At 41.7% G+C, this 22,228-nt stretch overlaps 2 protein-coding genes across 2 annotated transcripts; one reads left to right on the top strand and one right to left on the bottom strand.

Moving 5' to 3' along the window:
• The first annotated feature begins 3,060 nt into the window (after nucleotides 1-3,060).
• On the top strand, nucleotides 3,061-11,659 carry map1lc3a (microtubule-associated protein 1 light chain 3 alpha). The gene is made up of 4 exons (XM_084039382.1): nucleotides 3,061-3,231; nucleotides 5,961-6,016; nucleotides 7,381-7,487; nucleotides 8,887-11,659. Exons 1-4 carry the CDS (start codon nucleotides 3,192-3,194, stop codon nucleotides 9,047-9,049), a joined length of 366 nt encoding a protein of 121 aa, XP_083895508.1. The 5' UTR covers nucleotides 3,061-3,191; the 3' UTR covers nucleotides 9,050-11,659.
• On the bottom strand, nucleotides 10,469-20,959 carry eif6 (eukaryotic translation initiation factor 6). Its single transcript, XM_084039367.1, has 7 exons — nucleotides 20,854-20,959; nucleotides 20,446-20,585; nucleotides 18,738-18,823; nucleotides 18,443-18,618; nucleotides 16,799-16,975; nucleotides 14,513-14,697; nucleotides 10,469-12,714 (listed from the first exon to the last, which is right to left on the bottom strand). The coding sequence occupies exons 2-7, from the start codon at nucleotides 20,550-20,552 to the stop codon at nucleotides 12,705-12,707; spliced, it is 741 nt and encodes a 246-aa protein (XP_083895493.1). The 5' UTR covers nucleotides 20,553-20,585; nucleotides 20,854-20,959; the 3' UTR covers nucleotides 10,469-12,704.
• Between the last annotated feature and the right edge of the window lie 1,269 nt (nucleotides 20,960-22,228).

The raw sequence follows: 22,228 nt of genomic DNA, 5'->3' as shown, positions 1-22,228 counted from the left end.
TTGTGTGCGGTGCATCCTGGTACTTGTAGGCACTGCCAGCACAGCACTCAAGCTACTGGGTCAATATAGCAGTGCTGTGGAATTCATTGCTTCAATTGACTACATTGACAGGACATCCTCATAAAAAAATCCTCTGTTTTTTTGGAGATTCAGTATTGAATGTAGTGGGCCTCCCGGGACCTCTGCTTCTATTAAAAGTGACTGGGCCCTCCTTTTACAAGTTGTAAGACCAAAACAATGAACTAAAAGAGGCTAAGCATCATGCTCTCAAGAGTCCAGTTCAAATTCCCTGTGGTCCTGCATGTAGATATCTAAATAAGTGCAGTTGTGGCACCAAGCTGAAAATAATTGCAAATAAGAGGAGTTGTTCTCACACACCAATGACTTCCATCCAGAGGTGGGAAGTAACGAAGCGCAAATACATTGTTACTGTACTTGAATTTTCAGGTATTTGTAGGCTACTTTATTTACTATTTATTTTTCTGGCAACTTTTTTACTTTTACCTCTTACATTTTAAAACAAATCTGTACTTCCTATTGTTCATATTTTCAAAACAGGCTCGTTCCTTTAGTTTTAGTAAGGAGGGAATTATGGATGTTTATTTTTCTTACATGTCATGAGATTCAGTTCGTCTTGCAAACAAACGGCCGGTAGGAATTTCCCTCAGATCATTTTGCTCCTTAAACGTGATCACTTTTACTCTGTACTTGGAGTACATTTCAGAGCCTGAACGTTTTCACTTTTACTTGAGTGAAGAAGTTGAGTCAGCACGTTTTGAAGACAAGTAGGCTACCTGTACTTCCACCTGAGTATAGTATGACTGTACTTGACACCTCTGCCTACATCGGTGCAGCAAGTGGAGTGTGAAGGACAAACGGACTAAATGTGCTTTTAGATGTGCAACGTGTGTTACATTAGCCAACACGCGTCTTCCCTTCCAACACTGACCTGATGTACTTTAACGGCGCATGCTGGTAAGAACCATGTGGGCGCGGTTTAGCTACTATAATGTGTTTGTGTACGCAACAATGTGACTTCATGGCTGTTAGAACTGTGGTAGAGTCACGTGGTCTATGACTCACAGGCAGACGCTGTTTTAGTGCGCTATTGGTGAACGCGCGGAGAGAGAGGGGAGACGACTTATTGTTTATTATTATATTATTGTACACACACACAAATTCATTTTTTCTTATTTTATTTGTATTTCTCTTGTTATTCTATATATACCTATAAAGTTTATTGTTGTTTTGCCAATAAAGCGAATTGAATTAAATTGAGAGAGAGAGAGAGAGAGAGAGACATCATTAAATACTTGCTGTTTAGCAAGTTCTCACTCAAATAAAAACACATTAGTTCGTCTCGTTTGTGTAGCAAGCAATCAAGGAAGGAGGAAGTACTAATGGTTGTATTTTCTGTAACTAAGCGACCGACCGCAGACTTCCTGTTTACACCGGCAAGCGCATGCCCAGTGTGTGTGCGTGTGTGTGTGTGTGGGTGTGCGTGTGTGCGTGTGTGTGTGTGCGTGTGTGTGTGTGTGTGTGCGTGTGTGTGTGTGTGTGTGTGTGTGTGTGTGTGTGTGTGTGTGTATGTGTGTGAGTGAACCATCACGTGGTACGAGTTTCAGCGCTGACGGAGAAACTGTTTATAAATATATAACATCAAAACAAGTTAATGTACAAGGAAATAAATAGGCAAAGAGAACAGTAATTATGAGAACAACAATATTATTAATAAACGGATGGTCAACACAAGGGTAAATAAATATATTTTTCATAATATTATAGGCTAATGTACGCACAGAAGTTAACTTTTCTCACAAACCCATTGATATGTATTACAGAAGTACATTTGATGTGCCTCTGAGGTTAAAGCCTGTCTTTCACTATCTCTTTGACCTCACTGTTTTGTGTGTAAATGTTTGGATTTATTTCCCTGTATTAAAATATTATTTGTATAAAAGTATTCAAGTGGTAACCCTCACCGTTGCCCCAAAATGTTCTTGCACATTTCACCATGTAAACAAATGTTATTTCTCCCACTAGTGAAATATATCATGATGTACAGTATGAGCTATGTGTCAACAAATATACCGTTGTTGTGTTTGTAAAAAAGGAATTAGCAACCAAGGGCCGGTTCATTTCGAAGTAAGTTTTTCACATACAAGGTTTTTGCCTCTGTATTCTGGTGCATCAAAATAGAAAGATAAAATAAAAACTATGAAAAGAACTCGAAGCTGGATGGAAACATCAACAATTCAAATATAAAAATATGTACAATATATTTATTGTACATCCCATTCCCATAAAATGAGGGCTATGATGTATCAAGTCTATATTGATCAACAAGTCTATATTACTTTAAATTATTTTAAAAACAAATACAATGTTTGCAATGATGAACGAGATTTTAACATTGTATACATTTAGTGACTTTTTTGGAGTAAAATGAAAGATTGTATATTTTAGTAATCATAATATCAAAACTGAGTGTAAAAATGTCAAACATTTTGCACATTATAAGCATTGAATTCATTGTAAATGTTTAAGCTATATACATTTTACAATTTTACACACACATACTAAATAAATAAGTTACCCCCAATTAAACTGGATTTGTATGTGAATTTATAAATTAAGTCAAATATTAAAACACAAAAAAAGTAATAAAATGTGTGGGGACTCAAGATTAAAGTTTATTTAGCCAAATGTATTATTATTATTATTATTATTATTATTATTATTATTATTATTTGGTTACTATAGTAGTTTTCTTAATTTAAATTTGCATTCTTATTTCTCTGCACCATAATATTAGTACATGAGTACCTGTCTGCAATATTTGAATGTGTTTTTTCAATATAACCCTGAACTGGTTATATATGAAATACTTAAAACAGTAGGCTACTTTCTGAGAAGTATTAGCTTCAATGGTAAATGTAGCATTAAGTGTTAATGAAGGGGTAATACTGAAACTCATGGATTAATGGTTAACGGCCCCTTTAAACCCCGCGGATGACGTCAGCGCCTCCTTACTTGCTTTGTTTGTCAGACGCTGTTTTCAGACTGATACCAGAGAGACGACCGGAGACACTCAACCGAAAACCCTTCCAGTCTCTTCGAGAGCGAGTCGCGTTGTAACCAGTTGTACCGCACATTCATTAGGTTATTACTGTGTAACAACGCTGACAGAGATGCCGTCCGACAGACCCTTCAAACAAAGGAGGACATTTGGTAAGAAAACACCACGGCGCTGCTGTCTAGCGTTAAATACAGCAGCCGAGCGTAGAGACGGCAACGAGCCGGCCTGCTAGCCACCGAGCTAGCCACTGAGCTAGCTCGCCTGTCTGTTGACAAGTGCAGTTACATGGTTATGTTGTGTTATTGTAACCGTTACAAGCGTTTCGCAGCAGCTTGAAACCCGGGTTGTGTGGCTCACATCGCGAACAACAAGGGGCAGACGCTCTTCGACGTCGAGTTGAGATAATAATTATTTTTGTAGTTTTTTTAAGTGGCAATCAAAGAGTTAAAATGACATGTCAAATGTAACTAAATGGCAGTATGTTTTGGCCTGTGGTTGATCTCTTTGGCTGACATCTGGGTCACTGTCACATTAGCTTGGCGAGCCTTGAAGCTACAAAGGCCTGCCATTACCAGCTTGTACCCTGTTGGGTAAGCTAGCTGGACTGACTAGCAGTAAACATTTAGTGTTTGCTCAAAAGGAAAAGTACTTGTGCTGACACATTATCCCAGTACACGTGTTCAGTGATTGATGTTGTAATTTGATGCCAAGTGACGGCCCCTGTGCTGGGAAGGGAGGAGCCCACCCTCTGGTCCATTGCATAAGCCTGTAATACAGAGAAATATGGGGTAAGCAACAGTGTCACAGTTGAGACGGAAACAAACACTCCACTTAATGTGTTGTTGTATTGGTTTCTAATCTCCTGATACAAATTCTCACCGTCAATGGTTATGTGCCACGTTAACCTGGACCTGTTGACCTGTTTTTATTGGTTCACGTTGTTTGTGTCCTGGTGCACTCTGTGTCACACTGACACATCACCGTGGTATTGCATACATATAACAGGGAACAGATGTCAAGCTAACTAGTTGGATTGTTTAGTTGAATTATTAGTTAGATACAGAGCAGTATTTTGTAAAGGAAGGGTGGTATGTATGCCTGTTCACACTGATACCACACAAACAAAAGTGTAATAAACTTGTTATAACTTAGGTTTACAGGAAGAGGAACTTAATGGCTTCTTTAGTCTTGGCCCAAAGATTGAAACATAATGAGTAATTAGTAATTATCTTAGTAATTTAGTAACTATCTTTCCTATGGTGACATAAAACATTGGATTTTGATATAAAATACAAGGAAAAGAGAGTTTTTGTGTTTTTTTTCTGCATATATTCTTAAATAGGTGAACAATAATCCCATTTTGATTATCACAGCAATAATATAGCCAATCCTGAAAGTATTTTTTTTTTCTTTTTCAAGGAGGCATCTACTTTCTTTGATGCAGAGCCAGGAAGAGAATTATTTCCAAGCAAGACAGTAATATCGGATTCTCATTTGTGATCGCTTTCAAATTAGATTTTTCCTAAAGCAACAGTATCTGATAAATATTCTAGCAATTAGCACCAACCCTTCCCTTAGCCGGGGAAGAAAAACATCCCGACGCTTCAAACAAAGGAACCATTCACACTTCCCTGTCGCTCCTCAATGCCACTGAGCTCTGAACTCAGCCAGAGTTTTAAAAAAAAGAGCTGACGTTTACCTGAAATGGGGCTTTTCTTAAAGAGAGCAGTGTGTGTTGTAAAATGAGTGAGGTGGTAAAAGCATTGCAAAGCGAAACTGAACAAAGTTGCAGGAATAAACTGAGGCGTTCAAACACAAATGATGCGCAAAGTGGTGACATATGTCATTTGAGTGCACACACATAATCGAAACACATTAATTTTTAGCACACTTTAGGAAACATGTTTGCAACATTGCTACCAAGGCAGTAAACAGTTAAGTTGTAACAAGGGAAGAGACGCCAGATGTGGACAACATAATGAAGGAGTTAGAATCTCTGGCAATCTCAGTTAGCTTCTGATACCTTTACGTCTCGCTTCAAAATGATTGATTCAATAAATAGAAAGGGGCACTATTTTTTTGTCTCCTTCTCTAGTGTACTGTGTGTTTAACCACTGATTGCTGTCTGATGCCCACTGATAAACTTGTCAGGAACGCTAACTGCCCTTGACAAGGGTCATTGTCAAGGGCAGTTAGGGCAAAAGGAGACAAGATGAGTTATTTTTGAAGTGCTTTATTGAAGTTAACTGCATTAACTTGGAAGTCTTCTTCCTGTATGAAAATAATGATATCAAAGTGTAATTTAGTGACCAACATAAATGGTCAAATGGTTGCAATAGCATATTTCAATGCTGGAAAGATGGTATGGTATAAAACCGGACTGTCGATGTAGAAGAAAATTCTTCTAAACATGTTTTTTAAATTGGTGCTTCATGACAGAAAACAGAAAATAAAAAGAGCTGTGGACATAGGACTTACTTTTACTTATATATATTGTTGTTTTGTAATAGAGAGTAAGATTAAATTATGAGAGACCCTCAGCTTATTTATGGCTCACACATTTTTATTTGTATTGTGGTGATTTTATTTCTGTCGAGGACGATTCAGGCTACTTGCTAATCTTGCTTTCTGTGTCTTTATATTTGCTGTTTAAATAAATTGAATTAATGCAACCAGGCTTGTTCGTTCTCTGTCCCAAATGAGAGATGAAAGTATACTTTAAACTTTAAACCGGCTATGAATACATTTCTCATTTTGAACTGAAATAGTGAGAACCAGACCAGCTTACTATCAGCAACGGAGTCACAGCTTTGTATTTGCTTCAGATGACTTTTTAACTAAACCTTGTTAGTTTATGAATTCTGTCTTTTGTTGCCCACAGCTGACCGGTGCAAAGAGGTCCAGCAGATCCGTGATCAGCACCCCAACAAGATCCCCGTAAGCTGCTGCTGATTTCAACACATCAAATGTCCTTGTGCTCTTAGTAGTGCTGACTAAGAACCATAAGTGCATTATGAATGTGTTGTACTTGTGGTTTCTGAAATGCAGAAAAAAAAAAAAACTATTTAGTGTCAATAGATCAATATTAGCCATCTGCTTTAAAGCAAACCGCATTTTGGGAAATACACTTATTCGTTTTGTGGTGGAGGGTTGGAGGAAAAGATGAATGCATTCATGTCTGTACAGCAAAGAAAACGCCAACATCAGCAGTTGGTCAAATTAGCTTAGCATACAGACAGAGATCCTGGCTCTGTCTAATGGTAATAAAACTGATATATCAGCACCTCAAAGCTCACTGATTAACATGCATCGTGATCATTTGTTTGATCACAGGGTAACAGACCTTTGATTTGTTTGACACTTTGGCTTCTGTACAGATCAAACCAGGCAGTTTGTGAAGCCAAAGCTGAAGTGCTTTAAACTGGCATTCTCTCTAATGGCCAAGGAGGCGACGACTCTGGTGACAAAAAGTAGTCTGATTCCATGGAAGTCTATGAGAAAATGGTTCTACTTCTCTCTTGGTTTATTATCTCAGTAAACATAGTAAACATGAGTTTATGGTCTCAATCTCTAGTTTCAAGTCTTCTTCAATCCAGCATGATGTTCATTTAGTACATGATGGTCCATTTAGAGTCCACCAGACCATGCAGTTGCATTAAGCAAAAAGGCTAAATGGTGGTTAGTTTGGACTCTGGACTGCTGGCTCACCTGAGTCCATGCTTCTTAGCTGCTTTCACACCTGTAGGTCCGGACCAAGAGGGGAAAGTGATACTAACTCATCATCCTGCACCCACATGGGGAGAATAAACTCTGGTGCTTTAATGCTTCTGATATTATTTCCTTTGATTAATGTATGATTATAAAGCATAATTGTTAAATCAACATGTTATGATGAATAATGATTGAGGACGTTTGGACCGTCCCATAGTGCGAACCCCTAAACAACCTGCTTATAGATTACTTTAAATGCAAATCTATAAGACGACTTGCTGAGCAGATTTTACCGTCAGCAGATGGATTTTTTAGTAGTTGGGCTTTTGAAAGCATGCTACAATCACATATCTGCTATGATCAAATCCTGCGGTTGGTTTATATGCTTTCACACCACAAACAACTGCACCACTTGGAAGAGAGCCACCTTTTCAAGCGGTCTCGGTTCACTTGTTTGGTCCATAGCAGCACTCTAAACACTAGTCTGCAACTATTAAATTGCCGTGCATGTCTACCGTATACTACAGTGTAGAATAGTACAGCATGTGAACGACGGACTGACTCCCACTCTGTTGGCTTTTGTGCTGCAGGTGATCATTGAGAGATATAAGGGAGAGAAGCAGCTGCCCGTTCTGGACAAGACCAAGTTCCTGGTACCGGACCACGTCAACATGAGTGAACTGGTCAAGATCATCAGGTGAACTAATGCACACACAAGGCACCGCACTGGCATCAGCACACGCTGCAGGTTATTGCAGGTTGCTGAACTGGATCCCAGTGTAGGTTGAGTTCACGGAGCTGTTTGTTTGGTATGTGCGTATATATTTAGGGCTGCCTCCCAGCATCAAGTGTTCTGCTAGTTTTACATACCATCAGTGTAAGATGAAGTATGTGTTCGGCAGCCAGCTGAAGCTGCAGTTGACTGTGTGTTTACGATCCTTAACTCTGCTTCAAAATCGCTTTATGGAGCCGTAGAATAATGGGGCAGTAAATAAAGATTTCACTGTCCTGCAGTGCAGAAATACCAGCATTTATCTGTGGGGGTTGAGGTTGACAAGGCAGGAATATAAACAAAGGTTGTTGTTTTGCTGATGTAAATCAATCAGAAAAATGTGATTTGACATAGATTCATCCATTTACACAATTGCACAGAAGTGTTGTTGATCTATTAATGCAGCTGTAGAAGAGCATTGACTCAAAAAACAAATCAAGGCTGGGGTTGGACATGGGAGACTGAGAGTGAAACATGAGAAGCAAAAATGTGATTGCATTGATCACTAGAGCCCCGTGAAATCCATTTGATTTTTTCCCAAATTCTGTGTTTTACAGTTTCACAGCATTCTTTCATCAGACGGTGCCTAATCATGTGGTAGAGGGATCAAATTACAAAAATGTAATAAGAAAATATGACAAATACACAGGCGCAGCTCTCTCATTGGTCAGAACCTCTTTATCCAAGCTCACCCATTGGACACTGCCTTCGAGTCACTCCTCCACAAGTTCCTTGGTACTGCCGGTTATTAACAAACAATAATAATAAATAATCTGGTTTACTTACTATATGACACCAGTTAATCTAGCTTCAGTTCTGCAAAGAAGTCACAGCACTTCTTTGACCTCTCGGTGGAGCCGTAACAATTCTCAAGAGGTGTTCAAACCAGTTTCCATGAAGCTTCTAACTGAGAAAAAAATACAAATAAAAGAAATATATAAAATTTAACAGGATCCTAGAACAATAACAAATGAAAGAATATGTGCATAATTGCTATTTCTGGATGCCATTTTGGCACTCCCCACAGGAGGGCGCCCTAGGCACTTGTAAATAAAGTATCACCTATAGGAGACTGCGCCTCTGGACAGGCGTGAGGGAGCGTTATAAATGTTGTAAATAATATCTATAGCCAAATGAGTTTGTGAGAGGAAACGTGGAGTAAATCTGACAACACAATGGGACCATATGAAGAATTCATGTCACCATATCCTGGCCAAAACAACTGCAATTCACAATATTACCCCGATTATCATCAAAGTATGCTTAAACTGTTAAAATGGCAACAAATCCTGGAATCGCTTTCTACCCCCTCCCCTCCCCACAGGCGTCGGCTGCAGCTGAATCCCACTCAGGCCTTCTTCCTGCTGGTCAACCAGCACAGCATGGTGTCAGTGTCCACTCCCATCTCTGAGATCTACGAGCAGGAGAGAGACGAGGACGGCTTCCTCTACATGGTCTACGCCTCCCAGGAGACCTTCGGCTGCTAGGGAGGGGGAGGAGAGGGAGAGTCGTCAGGGGCTGGGAGGTTGGGGAGGGGGGAGGGAACATGGAGCCACCACCAGACTCCAAGGTCCTGGCCCACGTAGCAGCACCCTGTCAGTCAGTGTACATGTTCCTCTCTCTCTGTCGTTGTCTTCACATTGGTCAGTACAACACTAGCTTCAAAGCCAGAGGGCATCCTGTGTTTCTTTCCTGTCCTCACAGTTAGAATCATACCTGTGATAGCTCCGAGTGACTTTGATTTTCTCTCTTGTTCCTTTGGTCCCACGCAGACTCTTATTTTGAAAAGGTGGGATAAACCAACCAATGACTTTGGAGATTGAAATTGGCGAGTAAATTAGATTTTCATCCTCAAAACTGCACGGACGTGTATTAGACGAGCTCAACTTGAAGCCAGACAGTCCCTGGCAGCGTGGCGGAGTTGAGGATGGAAAGTCAGTGACAGAGTCTAAACTCTGATCTGGACGCCGCGCAGCAGCGTTCAGAACTCTCCAGTAACCTGCTGTCACTCTATATCTGCACCGTTGCAACAGCAGTAGTACAAGCTAGACACTAGATTGGTAGTGATTGTTGTTTGTAACTTTTTTAACTCACGTTTTTTTTTATCCTCGTCTTTAGCTGTAGTCGTATTACGGGGCTAGTTCTGAGCTTGTTTTGATCCTCCAGCTACCGTCAGCCTGAAGCTCAACACGCCACCTCGCCACTGGCTACCGAGTAGCTGACAATCAGGCTCAAATAAGGACTGTAATACTTGGACATTTAATAGCGTTAACGGTCATTTTACATGCGCAATATTTATCCCCTCGCAGGCCAACAACACTACTGCGCTCCTTCCCTGTCACAGGAGGGAGGTTAGCATTAGCATTAGCATCACTAACTACACGCTGCTACAGCCCGTCAGGCAGGTCAACAGCATGTCAGCTGAAGTCTTTTTGTCCCGTAAGCACAATACACCTGTAGTATCACTACTCACCCGTCACCGCCCCAACATGTAACCACACTGCATATTACTGTCAAACCATCAGTCAGGGGAAGCTGATTAAAGGCCCATCCAGTAGATGTTAGACACTCCGTTCAGCGGTCGTAAAGTGAAACGCTTGCTTGCTTTTTCATGTTTGCTCTCTTAGGGTCAGTGTGTAGCATTAAGGAGGACTTATTGGCAGAAATGGAATGTTATGACTGTATAATCACCTGAAACTAAGATTCTAGTGTTTCCGTTCGCTCAGTAGGCCAGGCTGAAAACAAAGGAACACCGGCTTTAGACGAAGCCTTTTTAAGCCTTACCTGCAGGCACGCTTGGAAAGGGAGGGGTATTCAGTCGGTTGCTGCTTCACCGTTAAAGGCAGGGGTTATACAGTCATGACAAACCTGACATTTTTTTCAAAACCAGTTTTTTTTTCCCCAGACGTCAAGACTATAATCGGCTGATTTTCCCATAAATGCATGTCATTATTACTATCATATTGTTAATTAAACGTCATTTGTTTCACAGCCCGCACATAACCACTACTATGTAGATACCATATAACTAATAACTAGAGCTGTACTGAACAGTTCAAATTATTAGAGCTCCATTCATACCATTAATACTCAACATTTCATCATTAATAACTTACAGTAGGTTTTGTGATATAGCCCACCCTCTATTCCCCTCTCTCACACACTCACTGAGCAAAGCGGCGCTCCGTGGTTATCTCAGTCCAGAAGTCAGAATGTACTGATGAAAGGCAGATGTAATCATTTCCAAAAAGAGAACAAACACTCATGAACGCATGCCTCCAAGTCTAGAGCATGTAAATCCTACACACGGGCCCTTTGAGAGGAACCTAACAATCGTGGGATATCAGAGCATTAATCCTGGCTGACGCCGACACGGTTGGTTGTGTTCAGCACAGGAGGGGACGCCGCCGTCACGCAGGCAAACAAACGTTTTGGGTTATGACAGTGTGTGTGCTTTTCATGTCCTTTGGTCAGGGGAACGTTTTGTATCCCTCCGCCGTGAGGCCGACATCTCCTCCAGGCCTCCTGTGTAGCATCGACTTGAGCATTAGACGTGATAAAATGTATTTAATGTTGGAAGTGAATGAGCTTCTTTTGCACATAAATTAATACAACTATTAAAAATAAAGCGTTAGAAGATAGATTTTTTTTTTTAGAATTACTGTATCTATATAACAATCTTTTTTTATTTGTATCTGCTCCTCTTCTTTCATCTGTACGTCCGTCTGTCTGCCTTTGTTTAATGAGACTTTAGAGACAAAAAAGGTTGCGATGCAAACCTAGCATGTTTTGGCTTTTTTTTCTAAATAAATGTATGTTGATTTTACGCAATAGCTATAATTGTATTGTTTAATGGGGGGGGGGGGGGGGGGGGGTCTTTTTAGATGTTTCCCAAACCAAAAACTGAAAATAAGTGTATGTTTGAAACAAAAAACATGTGCGTGTAAACGATCATATAACCGAGCTGTATTACAGTGTTTTTCTTTAGGCTTTCTGATGGCGTCACTATTTGGAGGGGTGTATATAGATGCATTGCTACAAACTTATTCAAAGCATTTGCCAATAAATGAAAAAAAAAAAGTTGCCTTCAAATGGTTTCCTCGTCTTTTGTCTACTTTTTCCAGTCTTCACCTGTAGCGTCTCCCGCCAACAGAAAATGTTGTGTGTACTCCTGTTAAATTACTTTACTCCTGAAACAGTGGAGGCGAAATGTGAAGAGACCTAAAATACAACCTCAAACTGCACATTAGAGTAAATGTACCTCCCCCACATCTCTCTCACTTCTTGGTGCGCTGAGATTCATTCAGATCCAAATGTGACACCTTGATCTCAAAAGACACAAACATAAAAAAAAAGAGGGTGATTTATTTATTTTACAAGACGTACTGTTCATAAAGAAACATCCACCATGTTAAGAGTCCCTGGCAGAAAGAAGTAAAAAAATACAGTCTGATGAAAACATCCATCTCTGCTTTAATCTGTTGACTTTGTAGACGTTGCATACCAGAGAGCGAGTGGGTCAGATGAAGCGTCGCTCTGAATCCTTCAATAACGTCCTTGATTTGAGACTAACGAGACTAACGATGCAGATCTTTGCATCCAACAGTTTCATCCGTTACATTCTTGAAGCATCAGAAACACGGCGGTGATACAGTTGTGATGGGGGGGGGGGGGGGGGGGTCCTTTACCTCCTGCCAAGGAGTTTACACACTTTACTTTTTTTTTTTTTTTTTTTTTTACAAGTTAATGATACAGGCACAGAAATCTATTTGACTTCTAATATCTTTTAGCACTGCCCTGGTCACTTTAGGTACACCATGAACTTCACTTTCGGATTCCTCAACCACAACAGTGATGGTGATCTCAGACAGCTTCCTCTCTTCATGGCTCCACCGGTCAACATGTGAGGTGGAGTTCATTTTACTCTGAAAACCGATCATTTCCTTCCACAAAGCTGATTCTAAGAATGGCCGAGGTAACCCCAGGATTAGAAAGCTGAAAGCATAACGCAGAGTGATGACTAACGGGCTGCAGGTGTGAGCAGTGATGCCGGAGTGGAAGTGAACCGTTGGAAGTAGAAGCAGGTGTCCAGCAGCATTCATGTGTGAGACCATGTGACCCGCAGCAGCACAACTCTTCGGCTTACGCCATGCTGATGGGAGACAGACAGGAGACGGGTGAGATCAAACCGTTCTTCTCAATGACGGATTAGAACACAAGGACAACGCATCTCGATTTAATAAATCATTATTACATCATTATTATTATTAACAATATCTGAAATCAGGTTTTGTGACTTCTTATGTTCCAGCCAATCGCTAAGGTCCTCAGTCTCGTTTCCTTTAAATATTCTGATTCGTCTTATAAATGTATTTTCTGTTTTAGTAGCAAGAATTTAAAGACCTCTTTTTAATCTGGCTTTTCATTCAAAGTAAGTCGTTTTTAATGATTTAATCAATGCCTTTTCATCCCTGGTGCAGATTTTTTGTGCTGACTTATCGTTTTCATTTTGTTGCGTTATCGTTAGTGCTGGACGATTAATCAAATTGATCACGATTTCGACTTCTCACGATCATGAAAACACTGTAATCGAAGAAAAACGATTAATGTGCCGCAGCGCGGCGTGTATGCAAATTACCGCGCTGTAAAAGCTCAGTGAACGCACCTGTGCGCCTGCAGCTGCAGTAGTGAGTGTGTGGATCATTGTGGAACGAGCGATTGACAACATGGCAGAAAAGCAGCCTTTAGTTGAAAAGGGAGGCAGCCACTGCCACCGCCACCCAATCCTCCATCGAGGACACTCACAATGCCGCTCCGTATCCCACCGGCGACAGCGAGCGATACCGGAGGCTGCGAGGTTAATGCTAGCTGCTAGCTAAGGACGTGCCCTATCAGTACAGTTAGCGACCAGGGTTCAAGACACCGGTCAAAACTTTGGACCAGCTTTACGTGTTGCCATCACGCAAACACTTCAGCAGAGTTGCGCTGCCTGCTTTGTACGATAAATGTTGCGCTGAAGTTGAAAAAGATGTCTCCACTGCCGAGTATTATTTATTTTTATTTGTTGTTTTTACATTGGTATTGCTATTATTCGTTCATCAATGAAGCCTGAAGTGAAAAGACTGGTGTTCCTGCTAAAAAACTCAGTTTGTAGGAAGCAAACTGCAGGGAGAACAGTCTTGAGTGCATGTAGACTGGGTATTTATTTATATTGGTTTTTATATATATATATATATATATATATATATTTTTTTTTTTTTAATTATTATTATTTATATATATTATTTAATATTTTTTTTATTTACTTTTTTACTTGTTACTAATTTATTTCTGGTTGTTTTTCTAAAATGTTATTTAAAGTTGAGTTTTGGTGGCTCAATAAATACTTTTTTGAAAGCAATAAATATTCGTGTTTATTAATCGTGATTTCAATATCAATCAAAATAATCGTGATTATTATTTTTTCCATAATCGTCCAGCCCTAGTTATCATCATATTTTGTCTTGCAATAGTATATTGGTTTTCTATTTGAAGCACTTTAGGCTGCATGTTTGTTTAAAAGGTGACATGAAAATGAATAAATACTGTTGAGTTGAATAACAAAGTCAAGATCAAGTAAACAAAGTGACGTAACTTCGTAAAGCAGGTCTAAAGTGAACAGATGGCAGCCTGTGTGTGTGTGTGTGTGTGTGTGTGTGTGTGTGTGTGTGTGTGTGTGTGTGTGTGTGATGAACAAGTGCTGATGAGTCACACTGTCCTACAAATGTTGTGAAGGTTGTGAGTGTTACAATCTTTTCAGTGTGAATGTGTGTAAAAGGGAAACCGAGCGATGGGACTCTGGCTGTTCCAGATTCATTCTCACACTTCATGATGAACTTTTGGGGTGAATAATATTTCCAGGTGTAAAAGGTAAGAATGGTGAGCACATCTGTGTGTGTGTGTTGTGTCACCTGTCGATGAGCGAGTCCCTCATGCTGGTGGCGATGGCAGAGGGCTGTGCCGAGTCGCTGAGTCTGAAGATGCTCTCGATGACCGACAGCTCCGTGCTGGTCGTGTCCAGACCACAGAAGGCACACCAGTCGTTGACCACCATCCCCGCCGCGATCACCTCACTGCCCCGGTTCACGGTGCCGGCCTGAACGGCAACATAGCATTACTGTTACTGAGGGCTGCACAACACGGGAACAAAACTGACAAAAACCTGACATTGGAATGTTTTTGCTGCAATATAAATTGTAAAGTTCGATACATCACTTTGAGAGCTACATTAAGAGATCTATAAACTATTTGGTGAGGGGGAGGGGGGGGGGGGGGGGGGAGAGAGAGAGAGAGAGAGAGAGAGAGAGAGAGCTGAGGAAGGTGAGGACTGCTGGAAAGCTCACGGATCCACGAGACCCCTTCAACCCGGGTCTCTCCAAGACCACCTGATAGAGCCGGTCTACGGGGGAATGATCTGCTGGGGAGCGGCTCCTCCCACTGGGGAGAGGCTCCTCCCACTCAGAGTAAACATCTAGAGTTCATCATGAAACTGGCGGGCCGACCAAGACTGTAGCTCATTTATCACCAATACTGGATTAGTCATGAACACGAGGATCATGGGAGTTTTCCTTTGTACCAAGCAGCTTAATACTAGTAGTGAGACGTGTTTGACTTCATTCACCAGCATCCCACACCCTGTCAAGTGACTATTGAACATTCGCACGTCACAATGTCGATGCTGAAACGAGATATTGTGAAGCTCAAGTATTACTCGCCACATTTAACTCGTGCTTATGAGAGATCATCAAATTTTCTTGGCCAATTTCATTTGGAAGAAATATAATTAACCCTTCATAATTAATTCTGCTAGTTGCTTTAACTAAACTCGTCAAGGGTCCGAAAAGTTGCCCTTGTAAATACGGTTAGTGTTAGTGTGCGTGTGACATCAACGTTGGTGAAAACCAGCACACTGAATGTGAGATAGATGGGCCGGGCACCATCATGGCTGATCAAGCTGGACCCCAACAGACCGGTGCATGTCCAACTCCTAGACTCCTAGAACCATGCTTCCATTCTCTCCTGCTGATGGAGGTAACAAATAGGGCTGGGTATTGTTTAGAATCTCACGATTCAATTTCAATTCGTTGGGTCACGATTCGATTCAATATCAATTCGATTCGATATTGATTGAAATGCTTCGATATCGATTCAGTATCAAGTAGAAATACACAAGTAAGAGTACCAGATCATTTTTTCAAATAATTTATTTAGTTTCATGCCTTATGAACAGCCGTGGTATAACTCATAGCATGATAAAACAGGACACTGCTTAAACACTGAACTACAGTGCATGTAACGGGTTCACACCGGCCGCGGAAGCTATGGTAGTAGACAGTAGTAGTGCAGATATACTGTTGAAATGCACATATTTGTTTATCTACTCTTCACATTTATTAAATGTATTGTCTCTTCCTGTTTCCCAGTGCGAGTTTAGATACACAAATATGATCGCATTTGTCAATCGCGGTATTTTATTTTGAAAATTGACCGGATTGTCTCGTGTCTCTTTGTGTGATTTCCTGCCAGAATTGACGCGTTCGCTCGCGGCACGCGCAAAAAATAGAGCAGACGCCGAAACGATCGCTTCACGGCACAGGACGGCAGCGCCTATTCGCGGCGCTCCGTGTCTGGTGTGAACTACACTATCGCTTAACAAGGGGGCCGAAAGGAAGCGGGCTCCGCTACGCGCCTATTCGCGGCCGGTGTGAACGCTGTACTCACTCCGGTCGCCATATTGTAATGGTTTGGTCTAGTGCGGCCCCCGTCCGTACAGCGCCAATCACACGAGGGTGTCGGTCACAGCGCCCCCACTGGCCAGGGGCTTGAATCGATTCAGAAGATGGCTGAATCGATATTGAATTGCGGGGAAAAGAATCGCAATGCATTGCTAAATCGATATTTTTACCCATCCCTAGTAACAAACAAATATCTGAAACAGGAAGTGATGCATTTTATGATTTAAGCCTCGTTTCCATGTGCCGTGTCCCATTTCTCCAGCACATTACTAAAAGGCGGTGCATCTCACTACACCTCTATGTTGTGAGGTTTCCTTGCAACCCGAGCACTTTTAGTGAGAAAGATCATGTTCTAAAGACCAAAAACTGTTCCGTCGACCACTTTTGCAGAGATCAAATGTCCTCGTCTCATTGGCTATAAGCCGAGCCCAGCCTTGAAGGCATCATAAAGAAGCCACTCACCACAAGGGGAACCTGCAGCAGAGACGACAGCTCGTCCTGATCTTCTATAGACGTCTTGGGGTGGACGAGGCCTCCCTGGTTGCTGAAGGCACAGTAGGAGCCAACCAGGACCTGCTCTGCTACGGTCTGACGGAAGACCTCCACCTTCAGAGTGTCTGCAAGGATCTCCTCCGTCTCCTGGATGAGAGGGAAGATGGAGAGCATAATTTATTTAGTTCATTCATTTGGCAGGGTTAGGGTGAGTTACTTTTCATTAGCCAACTTAGATCTGTAGTCTCTACACAAAGAAGTCTAACTTCAGGGATCAATGCGTCCATTTAGGAAGTAGACGTGATCGTGAATCAGTTTCAGCTGCTTTGGTGTAAATGAAAGTGACAACAGGAGCAATGGAGGCAAAAACAAGACAACCTCCAACGAGGTTCTGATGTGGAGGCCACAGACCGCTTCTCTCCTCCTCCTTCCAGTCTGATTCTTCTCTAGTTCTGGTTCTGTTGGTGTTCTAGTCTCTACTCGGAGCATGGGGTGGTGGAACCTGCAGCTAAGCAGGTTCACAGGTAGTCCAGCTCCTCCAGGATCACATCCTTATGTAAGTTCAACGTCTAGTGGGATCTAGTATCACAACCCATCATTGTGCAGCTCTATTGGCATTCACCAGAGAACACCAGGATTGTCAGCTCCAGCATCGGTGCCATTTTATTTGCACCCAAGTAGATGAAACTCCATCATTATTCTATATTCAACATGTTTTTACTAAATCTATCCCATCCATCCATCGTCTACCGCTTATGCATTGGGACAGACAAGTAACCAGTCTATCACAGGGATACATGTAGAGACAGACAGGTAACCAGTCTATCACAGGGAGACATGTAGAGACAGACAGGTAACCAGTCTATCACAGGGCCGACATGTAGAGACAGACAGGTAACCAGTCTATCACAGGGAGACATGTAGAGACCGACAGGTAACCAGTCTATCACAGGGCTGACATGTAGAGACAGACAGGTAACCAGTCTATCACAGGGAGACATGTAGAGACAGACAGGTAACCAGTCTATCACAGGGAGACATGTAGAGACAGACAGGTAACCAGTCTATCACAGGGAGACATGTAGAGACAGACAGGTAACCAGTCTATCACAGGGAGACATGTAGAGACAGACAGGTAACCAGTCTATCACAGGGAGACATGTAGAGACAGACAGGTAACCAGTCTATCACAGGGATACATGTAGAGACAGACAGGTAACCAGTCTATCACAGGGAGACATGTAGAGACAGACAGGTAACCAGTCTATCACAGGGAGACATGTAGAGACAGACAGGTAACCAGTCTATCACAGGGATGACATGTAGAGACAGACAGGTCCATCCTGCATGTCTTTGGACTGTGGCAGGAAGCTGGAGAACCTGGAGAGAACCCACACTGACACGGGGAGAACATGCAAACTCCAAACAGAAGGAACCTGCCCCGGGAATCAAACTAAGGACCCGTGAGGCGACAGTGCTGCCCACTACACCACTGTGCAGCCCAGATTGATATCCCATTATCAGAATCATCCCCAAAAACCCCATATTGGCTCAGGCTCTGGTCTCCCATGTCCAAACGTGACTTCTCATGTCAGGTGCGTTTGTCCGTCTCACCCTGTCCAGGTCGGGGTGGACCAGTGCCACGTAGTCGTTGCAGGCGATGACGTTGCCGAGAGCAGACAGCCTCTCCTCGACTCTCTGGATCCTCGCCGCCTCTGGCAGGCAGTTCCTGATGTGTTGCAGCTCCTGGTCTGTCGTGTTGTTGGGCACCAGAAGGCCGTGACGGTTTCCTGGCAACGGCACAAACAGACAAGTCACCAATCTCAAAGCATGCAGAATACACGATCTCAATAACAGAGCATACATTTTCCATTGTGTGTGTGAGTGCGTGGTCCAGATCGTTACTCACCCACACACATCCTCCCTATGATCCGACAGCCTGCTATGGAAGCATGAACCACTGGGATGGTTTCTGACAACTCCCCCTCGAACACACTGCAGTCACACAAACAACAGCCTGACACTTATTTCAGCTCTGCAGTGATGAACAGGACGGGCTGTTCTTTCCTGATGCACCACTCTTCCAAAAAGACAGTCCTTCACGTCCATCTTTTTACGACTGGTTTGACTCCAGTTCCAAACAAACTAAACTGCTGACGGTGATTTAGAACATTCACCTGTAAGCAAGTCATGAATCATGTGATCCAACGCATGGACACCACACAGAGGTGACGTTGGTAACGTCTCAGGAGTGAACGACACGCTAACGTGTCAACAGATTCAATGTTTTTATCTGAACTCTGTGCACCAGACTCCATTTGAAAAAATAGCCTTTTATATGCTAGATTACTTGTCATAAATGGTCATTAACCAGCATTAAAGGGGACATATATTCTTTTTAAATCAGTGCTGGTGGATCTAATTTATGCTGATGTAAGGAGTAGTTCATGAGAATTTAGAAAAGGGACTGATAATAAATATTTGGAAAATCGACTGATGAAAATTGAAATAGATTTAAAGGAGGACAGAGTTTAGTTGGCTGGTTGGTGGCAGAATTACTTTTATTTTTTCTAAATAAATAAATAAAAAACTGCATCATTATTGTAGTATATAGTACAACAATTATCTAATAATTTAGTCTGAACATCAACAGAATTATATAGAGAGAAATTGTGTTTTTTTTCACTTGATTGGAAGCTAAACATCTTTTCCCAAATAATTCATGTGATGACATGATTATCCATGAAAATTCAACTTACTGTTCATATCTGCAATACAATTCTATATATCCATGGTGAAGAAGAGGCTCGCTGAAGCAACATATTGCATATTGTTATTTAGAGTTTAAAGTTACAGGGACAGTAAACATCTATGTAAATGTCCCAGTTTAGCCAGCATGGCTCATTTTGTAATGATGGCTACAAAAGATAATATTCCAGCTTTTTTTTAGGCTGCATTATTATGAAACTGGATACTGAAACATGAAGCTGTTCCTATTTACAAAATGAATTACATGTATTTACTTTCTACAAGCAAAACGAATCAAAGATCACTCAGACATTTATATAACTTCTCAACAGTTGTCATTAACACACATTGTATTTGAGATACAGCATTATCTCAACGGTTTAAGGGAAGCAACACAACGGCTCCTCAACCATGTTTCCACCTGCTGTGTGACTGATGTAGTTCTGTGCAGTTATTTAACAGATAAATAAGAGCCGCTCACGTGTGTACTAAAGGCAACACTGCTTATTCTGGGGGCTTTTCTGCCACAAAACACAGTAGGCCCATGTGCTCAAAGAATACACATATCATGTTAAGAAAAAATATATGCACATATACAGTGTAAAGACAATTATATGGAAGACATTAAATAAGCACAATTTAAGCGTTTTCCCTCAGTTTTTAAGCAGGACTCCGTTGAGAAAGGGGGGCCTTCATACTAAATATAGCCTTGGGCCGTTATATCGACACATGAGCAGAGATTGCTGTTTGAAGACATTGGCCACAGCGGCGGAAGCTACATTCGCCTCCATGCTACACAAACCGACTCAACCAAGTGTATGTAGCTGCCTGGTCGGACTCAAACGTGTGTATAACAAGTGAAAGTTCACCTGTAGAAGTTCTCCGAGCCGCCGACAGCCACCAGACAGTACGTGTTGGTCAGCTTGGCGAAGCAGCCGATCTCGTTGTTTTTCTCAAACGACGCTCTGACGGCCATGGTGACGGAGAGCAGGGCGGTTTACTTCTGATCCTGAAACGCCACAGCATGTTTAAAGATACACATAGGTTTGCTTCTGATAATCACATGCGTTGTTGGTCATATAACGTACGCGCAGCACAGCTATGACGGTTCTACCAATGCTAGCTGGCTAGCTAGCTAGCTTCCAGAGGTTTCCCGTTTAGCAGCCCGAGAGGAGAACGAGTCACATTAGCACAAGTCTAATGAACGACAGCGTCCACTGCTTGGCACGGATATGTTTGCTTTTAAAACGACCCCTGACATTTAGCAGTACAATTACCTGAGTACAGTCCGTGGCCTCTCAACATGCGCGATGATTCCCTCCCTTCAACCACACGTGTTCACTTCCGCCTCGGAGTCAACGTGGTGACGTAGGACGTACCACGTGTTGTTAAAACAAAAGAAAAAAAAACAATGCAGCGACTAACCGGAATCTTTAACACTTGTTTTACCGTTGTTATACCTTCATGGTTGGATTTACGGGGGAGCTATGAGGAGCTCGCCTTCCCTGAAAAAGGACACGAGCTCCATTGAAAGCCTCCTATGAGACGTTTAGGGGAGCTCTAAAAAAGAATATTTTATTTGCCGTACATTAAGTTCCCTGTGATGAGAATTTTTCATTTAGTGGTTTATTATAGGTTAATAAGAAGGTTGAATATTTTTAACTCATACTATTCCATGTGTCATGAGGTAACCTGTATTCTGCACTTATGTCATGTCATGTGTTACATGAGTTGTAAAATGCATCTTGTGACACCAGCACAGCTGGCAAGTCAATATGGATCTATGGACACTGATGAGTGGTTCAAACACCACATTCTGGACAAAGTTCTCCGTCTACACAAACAACGGAACAATGCTTCTCTGATGACACATCACAAACAACTGTATAAAAAGCCCTTCACAAGACTGAAGAATTGGTCAGACTCTTAAGGAGTCTGCCTCTATCTGGCCAGGTAGTTTGCTCTGAAGCTGTATGTCGGTGATGCGGTCCGCTTGGACACCCTGTTTGCGAGGGCTTTGACTTATTAGACTTTGTCTGTTTACAGTCTGTCTGTAGCGACTGCTAGCCTGTTTTGGACTCTTTCTAGAATAAATTACTAAAAGCTCTGTTAGGATTTATATTGTTATTTCTCAGGAGGTAATCATAAACCGATTTCCACCACAGTCCCCAAACTAATACTAATAGTATACATAATAGTATACATATGTCAGTGTTTATTCGCTCATCCCATTCCATGTACCTGTCTGTGTTAGTTCCTGCTGTGGCCATCCATGCGTGTTTATACATTTACGTAGCCACCTGAACTCCTCATCTCATTACAGTAGCATGCGGTGTTCAGGAGTCACCGTTTCATCGGTTTGGTGGGGTATGCTATCACAGTTTGTTGGATATTGTGTGGAAATGAGTATACTTTAGAGCAGAGCTCTTCAACGTTTTCAACCCCATGGCTGATAGTGCCATGGTGGAAGGGCCCCCTATTACACCTTAATAAAAGAGTGTTGCTTATTAAATCCAGCCAATAATAATGTGTAGTGCAGCCTAAAGTGCCATGTATACAGGTACTTTGTAATGATGTATGTATACAATGCTAAGTCATTAAATAATAATAGTTGACAGATTCATATATTTATAGAACATGTTATAATTCTAT

The sequence above is a fragment of the Eutrigla gurnardus genome, assembly GCF_963514095.1.
Source record: "Eutrigla gurnardus genome assembly, chromosome: 2".
In the NCBI taxonomy this organism is placed as follows: domain Eukaryota; kingdom Metazoa; phylum Chordata; class Actinopteri; order Perciformes; family Triglidae; genus Eutrigla; species Eutrigla gurnardus.
This window is presented reverse-complemented; position numbering and strand designations above follow the sequence as displayed.

What these genes read in the sequence shown, in the direction of transcription:
- map1lc3a (XM_084039382.1), top strand. Translation starts at nt 3,192, where the DNA reads ATGCCGTCCGACAGACCCTTCAAACAAAGGAGGACATTTG. An exon ending in AGCACCCCAACAAGATCCCC is followed by an intron (nt 6,017 to 7,380) that starts GTAAGCTGCTGC and finishes TTTGTGCTGCAG; the next exon opens with GTGATCATTGAGAGATATAA. An exon ending in GAACTGGTCAAGATCATCAG is followed by an intron (nt 7,488 to 8,886) that starts GTGAACTAATGC and finishes CCCTCCCCACAG; the next exon opens with GCGTCGGCTGCAGCTGAATC.
- eif6 (XM_084039367.1), bottom strand. Translation starts at nt 20,552, where the DNA reads ATGGCCGTCAGAGCGTCGTTTGAGAAAAACAACGAGATCGGCTGCTTC. An exon ending in TCCACCCCGACCTGGACAGG is followed by an intron (nt 16,976 to 18,442) that starts GTGAGACGGACA and finishes CCTCTCATCCAG; the next exon opens with GAGACGGAGGAGATCCTTGC. An exon ending in TGCTGCAGGTTCCCCTTGTG is followed by an intron (nt 14,698 to 16,798) that starts GTGAGTGGCTTC and finishes GTTGCCGTTCAG; the next exon opens with GCCGGCACCGTGAACCGGGG.